Source organism: Amphiura filiformis, chromosome 20, assembly GCF_039555335.1.
Source record: "Amphiura filiformis chromosome 20, Afil_fr2py, whole genome shotgun sequence".
NCBI lineage: Eukaryota > Metazoa > Echinodermata > Ophiuroidea > Amphilepidida > Amphiuridae > Amphiura > Amphiura filiformis.
In genome coordinates this window covers 2,278,750-2,294,776 of record NC_092647.1, presented here as the reverse complement: position 1 = coordinate 2,294,776, position 16,027 = coordinate 2,278,750, and the positions used below count along the sequence as shown (strand labels likewise).

Below are 16,027 nucleotides of genomic sequence, written 5' to 3'. Positions count from 1 at the left end.
AAGACCAATCTATTGTATTGGTATATTCACGCTTGCTTCGAATTAATTTAGCTTTCATAAAAAACACTATATATGCTTGTAGACGGGGTTTTACGGTAGTTCAATAACGCTTGAACTTGAAATTTTGAAAGTTGTGGAACACGAGTTTTTGTACCCAACATATCCAAAGGTCGCTATTTAAGTGTTGAAGCATATTGGGGTTAAGGAACTGTGTCCTAGAGTATTGTCATGTTTGATGATCGTAGTGTCTTTAAAAAGTTTACCATCTCCTTAAGCATTTAAGTGCAAATACAAAAATAACCCTTGGTACTTGAACATGTTAAGTAACAAAAAGTTGAAGTTTGCAACTACTTTAAAGAATGAATTTGACACTTCATAAACAAATTACTGCACAAACTATAAACATGTGTGCATATCTTAAATATCCGAGTCAATGACTTTATTTGATGATTAATGGTAAACCGAGGAGACTGACGTTCTCGTCTTCTCTTTATGTTAAAATCAACTTGTTTAGACTGTGGGTGTTGGTTTACTGTTGAAAGTTAGAGTGACTGGAGCCTTTGGTTGGTGCAAGTAGTGGATGGTTTTACTCAAGTCAGACGGCTATGAACTGTATACGTACCGAACGTGACCGTTTGCCAATGTTTTAAGGATGCATTAAAATGGATATAATGAGATTATTAAAATCGTGGATAATTAAACAACCCCAAGAAACGCTATAGGCACAAAAGGAAAGAAAAAGAAAGGCGAAACAGAAGAAGAAACAGAGGAGGAGGAGGAGGAAGAGGAGGAGGAGGAAGAAGAAGAAAGCCTACATCAGTTTCAGATTTAATTTATGTATTATGCCAATTCTGAAGAGTGTAATGTGTCTGTGTCCCAAAATGACCAATTCCCAACCATGCGATAGTTTCAATGCATGGTATTTTGAAATTTTACTAGTCAATCAACATGGTAAAAATGACAACTTTCTTTTCCTTAGTTTGCAGTAAATAAGGTCCATCTTTGCTATTGACTTGTGATTACAAATGTAGAAAGAACGTTGACGTTGTATGCTGATATCAGAAAAGAAGATTGTGCCCTGCACTCCTGCACAGGTACTGTTCAATGGGTCTTAGGATTCCCTGTTACTGGATATTGATATCAAGAAAGCCTTTGATACGTTCGCACAATGTTTTGAGTTTTGAACGTGAAGTTCATCGGAGTGAAACCAAAGGCGGGACCAAAGGTCCCACACGTCCAACATCCAAAACCATGCATGGGCAAGAAACACAATATATCCATTGTTTTCTGTTAATACTTAACAAGTACATAAAGTGCCATCCGACCCGGCCCTGTAGCGAAACATAGGTCTTCATCTCGATATAAAAGGGTACTACCACATCCCTAAACAGCTAAAGGTGAAAGCCACACCTTAATGGATGCATTTTGCCTCAAGTTTAGTACGGCTCGATCAACTCAACCAGACATCAACATTTTGAGACAAAACATGACTTATTCTTTGACCAAAACGCTCTCTGGTAAATGTCGCACGTGTGATGGTGTCAGATGAAGATGAGCCCCGGGGTCGTGATGTGTGTTTGTGTTGTAATTTGCAAGACACTGTGCAACAATTGGGTGATGCTTAGGTATTTTTGCAAACGGCGAAGCATTAAAATTGTTTAGCTTCCCCCTTCCCGCCCACCCCTCCTACGGCACGCTTGATTATGTTGCTTAGAAATTTAACCTATATTTGAAGAGCTTATTTCCAAACACGTGCTTCTGATTTACCTGTGCGATATTGCAATGGGTTGTGATGCTATTATAATTATTCAGTTATTCAGGTATTCAGGTATTATAATTTCAGTTGGATGCACCATTACAAAGCAAACAGTTGATGGATGCACAGTACAATACTGTGAGAAGCCTCGGTTCCCAAATGAGAACAATAGTCTGCATATTGTTATGCAGCATATGGTAAATAATGGCTTGTTGAAACTTGTCAAAGTATAAATTGTGATTGTATCACACAAGTAAATGAGAAACATGTGGTTGTGGACTTAATACGGTTTGGAAATAAGCTCTTCATTTTTTAACATTTAAAGGGCTTCGAAAAACAACTTTATTTTCAGTCACACCAAAATGCATACTATTTGAAAGGCGTGACTGTGAATGTCAAGCGACAAAACCCTCTTCTCAAAAGACTAAATTACTGTATTTTTGACATGGGAAAATGACGACGCATGGTTATAGAATCTGCTATTTGTTTGTATCATTTTGACAAGACCATCCACTACATGTACTTCCACCAACCAAAGGCTCCAGTCACTCTCACTTTCAATAGTAAACCAATACCCACAGTCTAAACAAGTTTATTTTAACATAAAGAGAAAATGAGAACATCAGTCTCCTCAGTTTACCATTAACTGCCATTAATCATCAAATAAAGTCATTGACTCGGATATTTAAGATATGCACACATGTTTATAGTTTGTGCAGTAATTTGTTTAATAAGTGTCAAATTCATTGACTTAGAAGTAGTGTTACATTGCTTCTTTAAACAGTTTCAAAATGTAGTCAACAAAATAAACATGTGTATTCATTGTTGATCTTCAGCAGAAACTGTAATGACGCTACCATTAGCCTGGCTTCTCTTGACATCTTTCTTGAGAATGAGATGTACTTTGTGTTCCTCTGACGACCAGTTTGTTATACATCATGTATTGTATCATCTTTGAGATGGGAAATGGGTTATCTTGTTGCTTCTTATCTCCTCAGACATGTTTAGTCTAGTACTCACTATGGACCAGAATGGCCTCATCTCAATGGCATAGTTCAATAACCTCAATAAAACAATCATAGTGTAAAACTTGACCTCTAGTTGCAGAGTATGAGTTTTTGTACCCAAATTTTCAAAGGTCATTCAATGAATGTACAAATGTATTGGGGTTAAAGAACTGTTCCCTGACAGATGAACATGTTGTGGATCCTAGTGACTGGTACACCTAGCCCTGGTAAGATCTCCACTCTATTTAACTTCTAAAGCTTCTCAAAATGCCAGCTGATAAATAAGGGAAGTTCTTATACATTTTCAATACCCGTATTGCAAAGTTAATCCTGATACACGTCTTTGGATGTTGTCATTGCTCTAATGTGATTGATTCGTTACCAAATTCACCATCTCGTTTCTAAAGCAGTTCATAAGATAGCAAGGTCACCATGGTCACAATGTTTTTTGTTACCATGGCTACGTGATCGAACATCTTTACTGCTACAATTATACATTTCATTTTATGTAGAGATGTATCTCGTAAAGTTTCAGAGTAGCTGGCGAATAAAGAGGAGTAGTCGACGGGCAGGTCTAATAAAAACTTGTGAAATGGTTCAAATGCAAAAAAAACCTGATTTTTTTCTTGGTTAACAAATTGTAGTAAGCTGTATGAGTATTAACTACACTTTTCTTAATATTCGCCGAAGAAGTGACGTCATAATCAGATTAACTACCATAGCAATAGAGGAATACAATTTTTGAATAGATCGCCCTACACTACAAGCAGATTGCACTAATCACCCGTGTATATCAGCAGTATGTCATCTTACAGCTGCGAGTGATCAGCCTTTCTTTGACATCCATGGTTCAATGCATCGGTACCGCGTGAACGTGATAGTGCAGGGCGATATATTCAAAATTGTATTCCTCTATTGCTATGGTATTTAATCCGATTAACTATACGTCACTTCTAACGCAGCGAATAGTTAGTATCTAATTTGTTTTTCAATACAATCTTTTATTTGCCCTAAAAGGTAGCCGGCGCTATATACATGTATAGGGTCGAGTTTTCACCTACCGCCGAGGCTTTGACATAATATTAATATCTGAATTATAGAAAACTCATAACTGACTTGGATCCATGACCATGTAAAGCACTTTTCTTTTCTAATACGTTCTTCATAATCTTTAAAACTTTTTATCAGCGGCGTCTCCTGACAGTACATCCCCACATAACTGCTGTGACATAATACATCCCCATGTACTTAACACTGTACAGATATTGAGGAAGATCCATTTAGTAAACTACCCCGCGCGGTTTCCCCCCAATAATGTTTGGTCTGATGACATTGAAATTGACATTGCTGATTTCCACCTACTAGTCCCAGAGGGACACGCGAGGACATCCCCTGTCCGGGATTCATTCCATGATGGCATGACAGATACTTAGACAGATACCACGTCAGGAATAAATTGATACCGTTGGACGCTTCTTCTTCTGGGTGAATGTTGAAGGAAGACGAGTTTGATCTAGGGTTTGATAAAGGTGCAATTGGCGGCAAAAGGGTTTAAGTTTTAATTCACCTTAATTTAACGGTGTTGATTGTAATTACTGCATAGGTTGTCAACCTATTCGTATTACCCTAAATCATAATCTTTTTTTTAAAGGATAGGCCCCTACAAGTCTAAAAGACCTCATTCACCAGACGTGTGTGCATCCATCTGAAGACACATTTTCATCATGGTGTTTTTGCCGATTTTAGTGGTGAAGGGTCATTATTAGAAACTAAAACTGTGTTTATGAGGCAAAGATAACATAATATTGTGGAGGCCAGAGACGAAGAAAGAATCAATTTTGATTTGACCTACTTTGTAACAATTCTATGTGTCTCGTCCACTTTCCAACTTGTCCACTTTCCAATATGTTGCCTCGGTTTAGTAGAGCATACTGCATAGACATTTAACAAATGGCTGAGATACCCGTTGTACAAACTGAACAGATCCAACATGGTATTTTTAAATTTTTACTTGATTATAAAAAGCGCAGTGATACTGATAGTGCGCTACGCACAGACACAACACCTACTACGGCCTCAAAGCATCCCATAAACCATCAAACAGGGACTTTCAGCTAAGAAGTACACACTCTAGACATTCCACAATAGACCTTCGCAGCCGGGACCCGCAACCTCTCGCACCATAGTCGAACGCCTTATCGATTGAGCTAACTTGACTGATTATCAATATGATGATTGAAGATACAACAATGCAGGCATATTCTGAGCTCAATGGGATATATTATATTTTAATCCGGCCAACCTCTGCTTGAATGCTCCAATTGCACTTACAACTTTTTGGGCCAATGATGGAAAAATTATTTCATTATTACCAAAAACAAAGGTTATCCAGAATTACGAGTTTAGACAACTTTCGTGATTTTCAAATTTGTCAAAATTCCATTCGGAACTTTCAGCGACAAGTTGAGAATTTGAACCCTTTCAAGACGTCCCCCTTTTACTCTTTTCATCACAATCTCGGCCCCTTGCATGCAATACGCACCCCAGGCATATTATCATAATGGCGCTTCGACACGTTTCTCCATATCGATGCTAACAGATGACTTATTTGTAATACAGTTGAAATATATCAGAAAATATATCAATGTAACTTTTATAATTACTGTATGACTCATTATGATACAGAGTACATTTTTGTTTATTATTTCAAAAAATAACTGATAACAATCGGTGTGAGGTCGTGTCTCAAAAGACTTGACGTTGGGTGGCTATTCCAGATGAAATCCATACACCCTCTATAGAAGATATACCGTAGAAACCCGTCTATAAGGAATAGAAGCGACTGTGATGATAGCATATTTCACGCTAGCGCCCTCCACAATATTATATCATTATGGAATTTGAGCAAATCATTTACCGACACAAGCAGGTATACAATGTATTATTTTATCTTTATTTCGCATCTCACGAGCATAGCTCACTTGGCAAGGCATAAGACTTTGGTTCTTTAGATCGGAAGATGGTGAGTTCGAGCCTCATCACGGTCACACAAACTTTTATAAACAAAATATTGTTCAAACTTTTCATTTATATTTTCTTGCATTTTCTAAAGACTCCTTTCGTGATCATTTTTTTTCATATTTAGTTTAATTTATTCTATTGTTTTTCTTTTATTGTTTCTTTTCTTTGTCTTTTTTTCTTGTTTAATTTTATTTTTTCTTTATTTTCTTTGATTCATATAATATTGGCAGGATAAGGAGAGGAGGGAACTAAAGACCCATTCAGTGATTTGCTCATCCGGACGATCGTAAAAATCATCAAAATTCACCTTTGTCATTGTCATAGATGTGGTAACATAGCCTGCTAGTGGTTCAGCAGAAAACCGTGTGACACATAATATACATTTGGCTACATTTTATTATACGATAAATACGAATTTATTAAACATGGTAACAAATATTCTCTAGCAGATCGGTTATACGACGGAACTGGTAGGCATAGGCCTATTATAAATTCGGGATATTAAATATCTTCCTGACGAGACAGATCTGCGCATGTGGTCAAAGACGATTCCTTACTAGCCACAGACCGTCCGCTGGAATTAGTTGAACATGAACCATTCGCCATGGCTGTTGGTCGGACCTCTCATCTCTCCACATCGATTGTGACCTATAATCCCCGACATTGCCCTTATGAACTCACATCCTCCTGTTTTATTCAATACGCTGGCGAAGTTACGTAATAATCGGATTAACTACCATAGCAATAGGTGAAAACAATTTTTGAATATACCGCGTTATACACTGATACGTTCAGGCGGTACCTCTTCATTGAACCATATCATGCTGCACCTGTAAGATCTTTGAAAAGACCAGTATTGTATTCAATCTATGATTGCAGACATACACAGTACAGGTGATGAGTGTAACCTGCTTGTAGCGCAGCGCGATATGTTCAAAATTGTTTTCACCTATTGCTATGGTAATTAATCCGATTAATTACGCAACTTCACCAGCGTATAATGGCCGAATAAATTCTGACCATCACTTGGCTTGTTGGATTCGTCTATACTACAATTCGCTGTCGAAGTGACGTAATAATCGCAATAACTACCATCAAGCAGATTGCACTAATCACCCGCGTATGTCACCAAACATAGATTGAATACCACTCTTTTCATTAATACTAATCTTACATGGCGAGTGATTAGCATTTCTTTGACAACTATGGTTTAATGCATAGGTGCCACGTGAACGATGAAGTGCAGGGCTATATATTCGAAATTGTATTCATCAATTGCTATGGTAGTTAATCCGATTAATTACGTCACATCGACAGCGAATAGCCTATAGTATGGGTTCAAGTGGAACAAAAATAGTGTATGTCCATTGCTAGCTATGGTAATTAATCATGTTAGTGTTTACATCACTACTTCGGTGAAGACAAGAGAAGTGTGCCTTCTCTACCAACGCCTGTGATATAACAGGTGCAAGCGAAACAAAATTGAATGACCAGAATAGTTTCCTTTGTCAGATGAATTGATTGAAGTTTTTGAAGACACTCTATTCTTGATGGGACAATAGATTCAAATATGGAATAATTATTATTCCTCATCTATTTTTTTTTATTGAAAAAACTGCAATTGTGGCAACAGAACAATATTTATTTTGATTTCATTTCAAGTAGAAACAAAATCGTGCTTAAGCCAAAAACGCACCCTACCTACCATTCCTCAAGAATTGGGATGGCACAAAGGTGCAACATAGGTTTTATTGCAAAGACGAGGACAGACAAGTAGTTACAACACATCTGTCTAACCGTGGGTTTCGCTATTATTTAGAATAAATGCTTTTACTAGTTTCTATAAAACCACAAAATTACTAAAAAAAACTATAAAAAAAACAACAAAAAAAAAAAAAAAAAACAAAAAAAAAACAAAAAACACCTAAAATTAAAAGTAGAAAGGTAGATTTGAAGAAAGATAAAAAGAACATGTCAAAAGGTTAAAATTAAACGAGAATGAAAAAACGGAACCGGTGCCCGGACCATGCTCTCTTCAGCATGTCTTCAGTTCCAAAGTCTGACGCTCTATCAATTGAGCTATACGATCCTGATACACGAAACAGTCGTTATTATGTCAATACAATTGATTGGTGTTACAACATACTTAGATGGAATGCATAGCCACCCAGTGTTAGTATATATTTGCTCAAACTCCAAATACAACAAGCAACCAATTTTATTGAGGGCGTTTCTTAGGTATATCCTTGTAGACGGGGTTTTACGGTATATGACTTTAATATTCCACACATGGGGTGTAGATTTCAAATAGAGCCACCCATTCTGGTGATCCCATTTGAAATTCACACTCCTTGTATGAAATATTGAATCAAGTCTTCTACAGGGGTGTACGGATTTCAAATGGAATAGACCAATTTACAGTTGAAATTGTTAACCAAATTTGGGCATGTCTGATAGGAAAATTATTTTATTGAAATAGTGGGAAAATGTCAATGAAAGGATAAATTTTGCTGTCAACAATGACTAACTCTTCTTAATTAATGATCCGTATAATAGTTCATTTTCTTGTCGGTGGTGAGAATATAATAGAGTATAGCTGAAAAACTCATGAAAATACTGTCATTCAAGAACCATTTAAAGTACACGGTGGTGCAGCAGTACGGGCTCTACCTCGCAATCGAAGAGTTGCGAGTTCGAGTCCCGGCGGTGACAACGTTTTGTGCACTTGGGCAAGGCGCTGTACCTCACTTTCCTCTCTCAACCCAGGGGTGAAATTGGGAGCTGTTAGGAATATTGTTTATTGAGCGCCGCCCATATAAATGTCAACATTTATTAAGGATTCAAACTGATTTCAGGTAAAATTTATGATAATGATTATCAGAGCAGCTTACACATTTTAAGTTTGTTTTCAGTGAAGAATAGCATAAATACAAATGTCAACGTATGAGACCTGCCGCACCACAAGAAGCTACAAAAGGTCGTGTCTGTACTGTACTTAGAAAAGCTTTAGGCACATGTCAATTTTAAACCATCATTATAACATGTTACCCAAACTCAAAAAGACACATTGAAGTCTTATCTACCGTTGCATTGCTTAGAAATGGAAATGTGATTTTTGAACTTTTGAAGCGTACTGCGAACCATCAAAACATGCCCTATGTCTGCAGATAAACAAAACATTGTCATACCTTGTTAGACTTCCTAACACCAAATTTGCTGTTAAGTAGCAGCCAATTTGGCTGCTTGCTCAACTAATTCAACCTGATTGTGCAGAAATCTAAGAAAACGTTTTTGAATAGCAAGAAGACCCTTGGATGTAAACAAGTTAAATGGCAGAAAGACGAAACCAGCCTGCATCCGCATCAAAATGGATAATGAGAGGAATGAAGATCACATCAGGGTATCTCTGATGATAAGAGCATGGTCGGAGGCTGATGTCGTGTCTTCCCAGAAGCCTTTGCGCATATACTAAGGTATCATGATCATGTGATGTGGCCCAAACAAGAAGAGTCGGATGTTGACTTTAAGATATGAACATGATCATAATTATTTAAAAATAAACGAATGTAAACGAATTTGAGTAATGGATATAAAGGGGGGGGAATGCCTCTTCTGATTTACAATACTTTCACATCAAAAACGTTGAACACATTAACCGAACTCTTTATTAGCAAATGCATTATCGTCTATGATGCAACAGCTCGATATAAGGTTAGCAACTATTGTAAACTGTTGCGATATGGTAGTTCACAGCATCTTGCGAATGGTAGTGAGCTATGGCAAAAATTGAACTCATAGCGAGTGTGTAGAAGAACTCAAATATCACAGATATTCTTTTGTAGGTCCTGTGGTCCTTGAGTTATGTTGTAAAGAGGACTGAAACACTTTTGTAAAACGTACATAACTCATTAACAACAACAAATCAAGCAAGTTTTCAAAGTATATGATTTATAGAATGAATTATTGCAAAACATCAAAGTGTTATTTTTCAATAATATATTGATTAAGATTTTTTTGGCTGCATCAACAAACAATACATCGAGTACCCTTAAGGGATCCAAAATGAGCGTTTATTGCGTTTCGACAGTATTTTTTTGTGGGACATGAGAAAGCACCTCAGACCTATCAATTGCATTCTGAATACGAAGCATGTCTTTCTGATATCAAATAATTTTCTTTTTTTTTAAATCACAATATAATACAAATTTTATGACAAATTATAAAAAATTGATATTTTTCAAATTTTTGATATATAACAGACCTCGAAGTAAATTATATAAATCTAATGATATATTCTTAAAGTGTATGTAGCAGGGAGGAAAAGCCGACGGTCAATTGAAAATGTTGACGTTTTATATTGAAGATATGGATTTTTTCCCAAAAGACCTATTTTTTTATGGTGTTTTGGGAAAAAATCCATATCTTCAATACGAAAGGTCAAAATTTTCAATTGATCGTCGGCTTTTCATCCCACCTACATACACTTTAAGTATAAATCATCAGATTTATAAAGTTTACTTCAAGCACTGTTAAATATCAACAATATCAATTTTTAATGATTTGCCATAAAATGTGTATCAAATTGCGAATTTCAAAAATCAAAATTATTTGATATCAGAATGACATTCTTCGTATTCAGAATGCAATTCGATATGTCTGATGTGCTCTAATGTCCCAAAATAAATACTGTCCAAACGTTCATACCCCAGCCCTTAATGCAGTGATTTTCTAAAGTGGTTGGATCAAGATTACGCAACATTGATCATGAGAACCCAAATGAACACTAACTTGCTATGAAGGGTGTGGCTCGTTGTGTAAATCAGTTTCACGCTCCGTATCTTTTACGCAGGATTTTGGAGCTTTTTCAGGTGCATGAATGAACATGAAATGGGAGTATCGCACGGGTATATATATATCGTGCGGACTTAATATCACATTAGTGTACTCAGGGAATGTAATACATGTATGTAGATTTACTCGTTTCTCAAATGGTGACAGTAATGTCCATATACACTATGGACCACAATGGTCTTATCCCAATGGCATAGTTCAATAACTTCAAGTTTCAGAGTATGAGTTTTTGTACCCAAATTTTCAGAGGTCATTCAAAGAATGTACAAATGTATTGGAGTTAAAGAACTGTGCCGTGATAGATGGACATGTTGTGGATCCTAGTGCATGTTGGACTTAACTGCAGATCAGATAGAGTTACCAAGTATCGTGGGATATTAAGAATACCTCGTGTATCTGATGGTATATCAGTGATGTCCACTAATGTCCACTAATGGCAAACCATCTGTCCTGTTACCAAAACCTTCTGAAACAACACAGGGCGGATTACGCCAAAAAGTGCACAACAGCCGCGGGGTCATCAAGAACTAGCCCTGTATGATAGTAATGACCATGGTATTCATATCAATTGGACCGTGACCAATGTCCACCAGTCACTAGGATCCGCAACATGCTCATCGATCAGGGCACAGTTCTTTAACCCCAATACATTTGAACATTCATTGAATGACCGTAGAAAATTTGGGTACAAAAACTCATACTCTGCAACTTGAGGTCAAATTTTGCACTATGGGTGTTTAATTGAGGTTATTGAACTATGCCACTGGGTTGAGGCCATTGTGGTCCATGGTATTCATATCAATTGGACCATGACAGTGTACTTTTGATCCTCTTCATCCATTATATCATGTTTATCAACATCACATCACAAAGGATCACATCTCCAGGACTCATCTTTAACCTTTTAATGCTGGTGTCAAATACACAGAGGCCGCACGCTCCTCTTTCCTCATTATTTGAATAATATTAAGGGACACACTATTTGACTTACAGGGTGGGGGCTGGAAGTGTTTTGAAAAACAAACTACACGAGCAAAAATATAACACATATTTCCTCATATAACTAACTAAAAACAAAACTTTCCCCGCCTAACTATCCGACCCCAAATTCCAGCCCCCCTGGAAGTCAAATGATGCGTCCCTGTAAACATGTTAAAGAAATCAGACGTTTTTTCGTTAATTTCCTTCAACAGTTCCCAGAAATTTTCTCTTGTTAGGGGAACATTGTCCTGTTAAAGGCGTTTTCATCCTTACAAAGTATCATAGGAACACAAAAAGGGTACAATATTACCGAAATCAGCTTTTCAAAACTTAATTTACAAAATCACCGAGCATTGATGTGATCATAGCCACACTTGTCTTAAAACGAGTATCGAGAACAAACATGCAGTCAGTATGTCAGTATCAATTCATTGTTTCTTGAAATAATTTTTATATAATCAATATGTCAATCAATCAGTCCTTGTGATTCGATGTTGGGGTGCGTTGACACAATTTACGCATAGGACATCTGGAGCAATTTGCCCTCTAATACCAGCCATTCCATTCAGCCATCCAAACATTTTCGTCTGAATATCCAATGACCGTTAAAGTAAGCGACACCTTTAGTGATTGGGTTGGGCTGGAACTGGAAATCATCCATTAAAACTACCTTGTGTTTGGGAGGCAGCGAAAACAAAATGTTTTGTAGGATGGAGACGAAGGAAGATTAGATTTGGATTTGACCTACTTTGTAACAATTCTGTGTGTCTCGTCCAATTTCCAACTGATTTCGAGAAATATGTTGCCTCGACTAGTAGTGTAAACATGGTAGAGAGATACTAGTAGCTGGAAGCTGTTGAAATATCCAAGAATGAGGCACTTTATTATAAGAATTGCAATAATTCTAATATCAGCATCCCCGGATCAACATAAAAACATTTCATTCTGGCGGATTGGAAATGATTTTGATTCGACAGAGTATCGTCTAATTGCCAACTTCGAGAAATATGTTGCCTCTGTCATGCCTGCTAGTATAGTGTAGTTTAGACATGGTAAAAATAAGAGATAGCTGGAAGCTTTCGAAACATCCACGAATGAAGAATATTGACCGCTCTATTTAAACGCTAACTATAATGCTGATCTAAGCATTCAATGTAATGAATTTGATTTTGACAGAAATTCTAAAAAAGTTTGAAATACAGAAAAAGTCATTACTTTCAAAGAGTCATCGTGCAAATGACTACAATTATAACATTATCAAGCACTAACATTCCATAAATCTTTTTGATAAGGTGTTAGTCTTTTATTTCACCTTCCTTCCTTTATCACCATCATTGACAATAATGCTTAGGTATTATAATCGTATTTTCCAATGACCGTTGAAATAACACCGAGACACCTTAGTTCGAACCTGGAAATCATCCATTAAAGCTGCCTATAACCATCATGGTAATCTTGAAAGAGAGAGACAACCAAATTGTCATGATTGTTGAGGATGGAGACGAAGAGAGATTAAATTTGGATTTGACCTACTTTGTAACAATTTTGTGTGTCTCGTCCAATTTCCAACTTATTTCGAGAAATGTGTTGCCTTGGCCAGTAGTATAGACGTAGTCATGAATGGTAGCAAGAGATATCTGCAAGATGTTGAAACATCTCTGGATGAAGGAACGTGAGAAGAGTGGCCGTCACCCAAGGGGGGGGGGGCACATCATAAATTTTGGTGGGTATAGTATACCGTATAGTGCTTACCCGGAATTTTGAGGTGGTGGGTCTTTGGGAGCTGATGGCGTACCGGTAAAAGGGGATCTTTTGGAGCTGCGAACAGTCAAAATCAAGGGCCTTTCTTAGCTTTCTGGTTGACAATCGCTTGAAAAAAAAACAGAATCAAGGGTCTTTCAATGCTCTGTTTTGATCAAAATTCAGGGGTCTTTGAAGCTGGCGGTCTTTCTGGTGGAGCATACCTGTATGATCATGATGTTGAGTGTCCCTCACCGGGGGCCGTCATTCCAACCCGAAGTCTAACCCAAACTGTGACACCTCTCGGGGTGGAGGTCGTTATTTTAAAATCTTGTCTCACGAAGGCATCCCAAACTCTATGTTCTTCTGACGTTCTGATCTAAGCCCTTTAGTCTTAGCATAATCATTTACAAATAGTGACTATATGTTACCATACAGGTTTTGCCCATTGTGTCTAAAGATTCCGTAAGGTAATGGAGATAATAAAATAATATCTTATCTTAAATTTATTATTTTCGATACACAGTAAATGGGACACATCCAGGTAAGAACATTATCATTCAAGGAAAACTGATTGTTTGATTTTTTTCTTTGTCTTTCGTCTTCGTAATATTTCCAACTTGCTTTACTTCATCGCAATCACGGTTATCCTGTTCATTAACTAACCCAAAACCTACTAAACCCAAGAATCCCTACACCCGGTGTACCTCCTCTTGAGCGGGCGGTGGTCAGGCGGTGGCGGGCAAACCAAGGCGCGCCTCCAACCAAATCCAACCCCCAAAGCGGGATAGTAAAGGATTAATAAAATGTTTTTTTTTTAATTCTTGCTGTTTATTGATGGTTTTGTTCCTTCAAGTTCAGATTTAAATAAATTGATTTTCAATTTACTAATACAGTACTGTAATATTAATTATCAGTGGCGTAGCGTCATAGAGACACGGGGAGCACGTGCCCCCCAATCAATCTGAAATTTTAAAAAATCCCATAGGAAAATTGCCGAAAAATGGCCTGTGCCCCTCCCAATCAGACCCGGTGCCCCCATCATGGTCGGTGCCCCCCCCCCGCAATGTGATGACCCACGCTACGCTACTGTTAATTATTGTAGTGTCAGCAAAGAAACTAACGATATACTATATAAACGATTTCATTTACACATAATCTAAACAGTAAGGGACCTAATAGAGACCCTTGTGATACACCACAGTTGACAATGGTTGATAACTTTTTCTCTCGTGACATTGCTCGCGTTGTGACAGTTTTAACATCATCTCTCTTATAATTTAAATTTAGGCGTGTCCTTGGTTATTCATGACTTTTGTCACATGAACAAAATTGGTCTCTTTAGAAACATTTCCATATTAACATCTTGAAATCCTACAATTTATAGATAAAACCAATTTTTTTAGTTTCTTGAATGTAAAACGTCCAATTTAGAATATGAGATTTGAAGTGATATATACCTAAATCTGCTCTCACACCTGACACATTTAATATGACATCTCGAATTGTCAATGGGCTCTATCTTTCACTTACTAGCCTCCATCATGTTCATCCCGTGTGGCAAGAATGAATCCTCAAGTCTAATACCGATTATTTCCTATGACTATACTTTTCCAATAAAACAACTTTCTATTTTGTTGCAGGTTTACGGAATCTTCTCCAGATCCTTCCGTTGTCCTTCTTCCCAAAAGGCGTCCGAAGAACACCTTCACGATGGCAATCTTACAGACTTCGAGCTTTCGCTGATCTCCGGACTCCAACAACTTCTGTGTTTCCTCACGGCTTCCCACGTGAATTCTCCGTAGTGATAAGTGTGAGACCAAAGTATTCGATCGACAGTGATTTGTATGTATTGGTAATAACGGATGAAAATGGAGACATTGAATTTGGAATACAATATGGCGATGTTCCATCTATTGTCTACAGGTATTTAGGATCTTCTCTTATACGCTACTATCTTTATTTTTTTATTATTATGTTCCATATGTACAGATTTTGTTGGATTCTCCGGACGTACATTCACTATGGACCACAATGGCCTCATCCCAATGACATACCTCAAATTAAACACTCATAGTGCAAATTTGACCTCAAGTTGCAGAGTATGAGTTTTTGTACCCAAATTTTCAAAGGTGATTTAATGTATTGGGGTTTAAGAACTGTGCCCCTGATAGATGAGCATGTTGTGGTTCCTAGTGATTGAATGGTTCTAAATTATTATCATGGCTACCAAAGCCTTAGTCCGCGATATCTGATTATCCATAATGTGCCCTCTTTGCAAAGTGTTCTTTCTAGTATTTGCAATTAGGGGGAGTGTTTGATCCCTTACAACTGTCCCATATATGCACGGCTCTTTTCAGAGCCATCACAATTAAGCAGTTAACTAAGGTCCTGCATTTCTATTAGCTTGACCGCCCTTTCAGAGACACAATAAAGGACACTGTGAAAGTATTTATTCTGCTAACTTGAATATGACATTGCTAACACTCGGGACTCAGGATAGGAACCACTTAACTCGATTGATCCCATTTAAGAGTGTGTTCTACTAGAGCTAATACCTGGTTCACATCTTATAATTCAATCTTTCGTAACATCTGTAGCTTAAAAGTTAAACTAATTACCACTTTGTGCTACTTTCTGTTTCTGTCAGCCTTAATTCTATCTTCAGTAC

At 37.3% G+C, this 16,027-nt stretch overlaps 1 protein-coding gene across 1 annotated transcript in view; it reads left to right on the top strand.

The window, feature by feature from the left end:
• The window catches only part of LOC140142861 (uncharacterized), a 129,787-nt gene that overhangs the window by 69,383 nt on the left and 44,377 nt on the right, over positions 1–16,027 (top strand). The window contains exon 3 of the mRNA XM_072164882.1: positions 15,000–15,282. Within this exon, the coding sequence (XP_072020983.1) occupies positions 15,000–15,282 (283 nt within the window). The remainder of the gene's footprint in view (positions 1–14,999; positions 15,283–16,027) is intronic.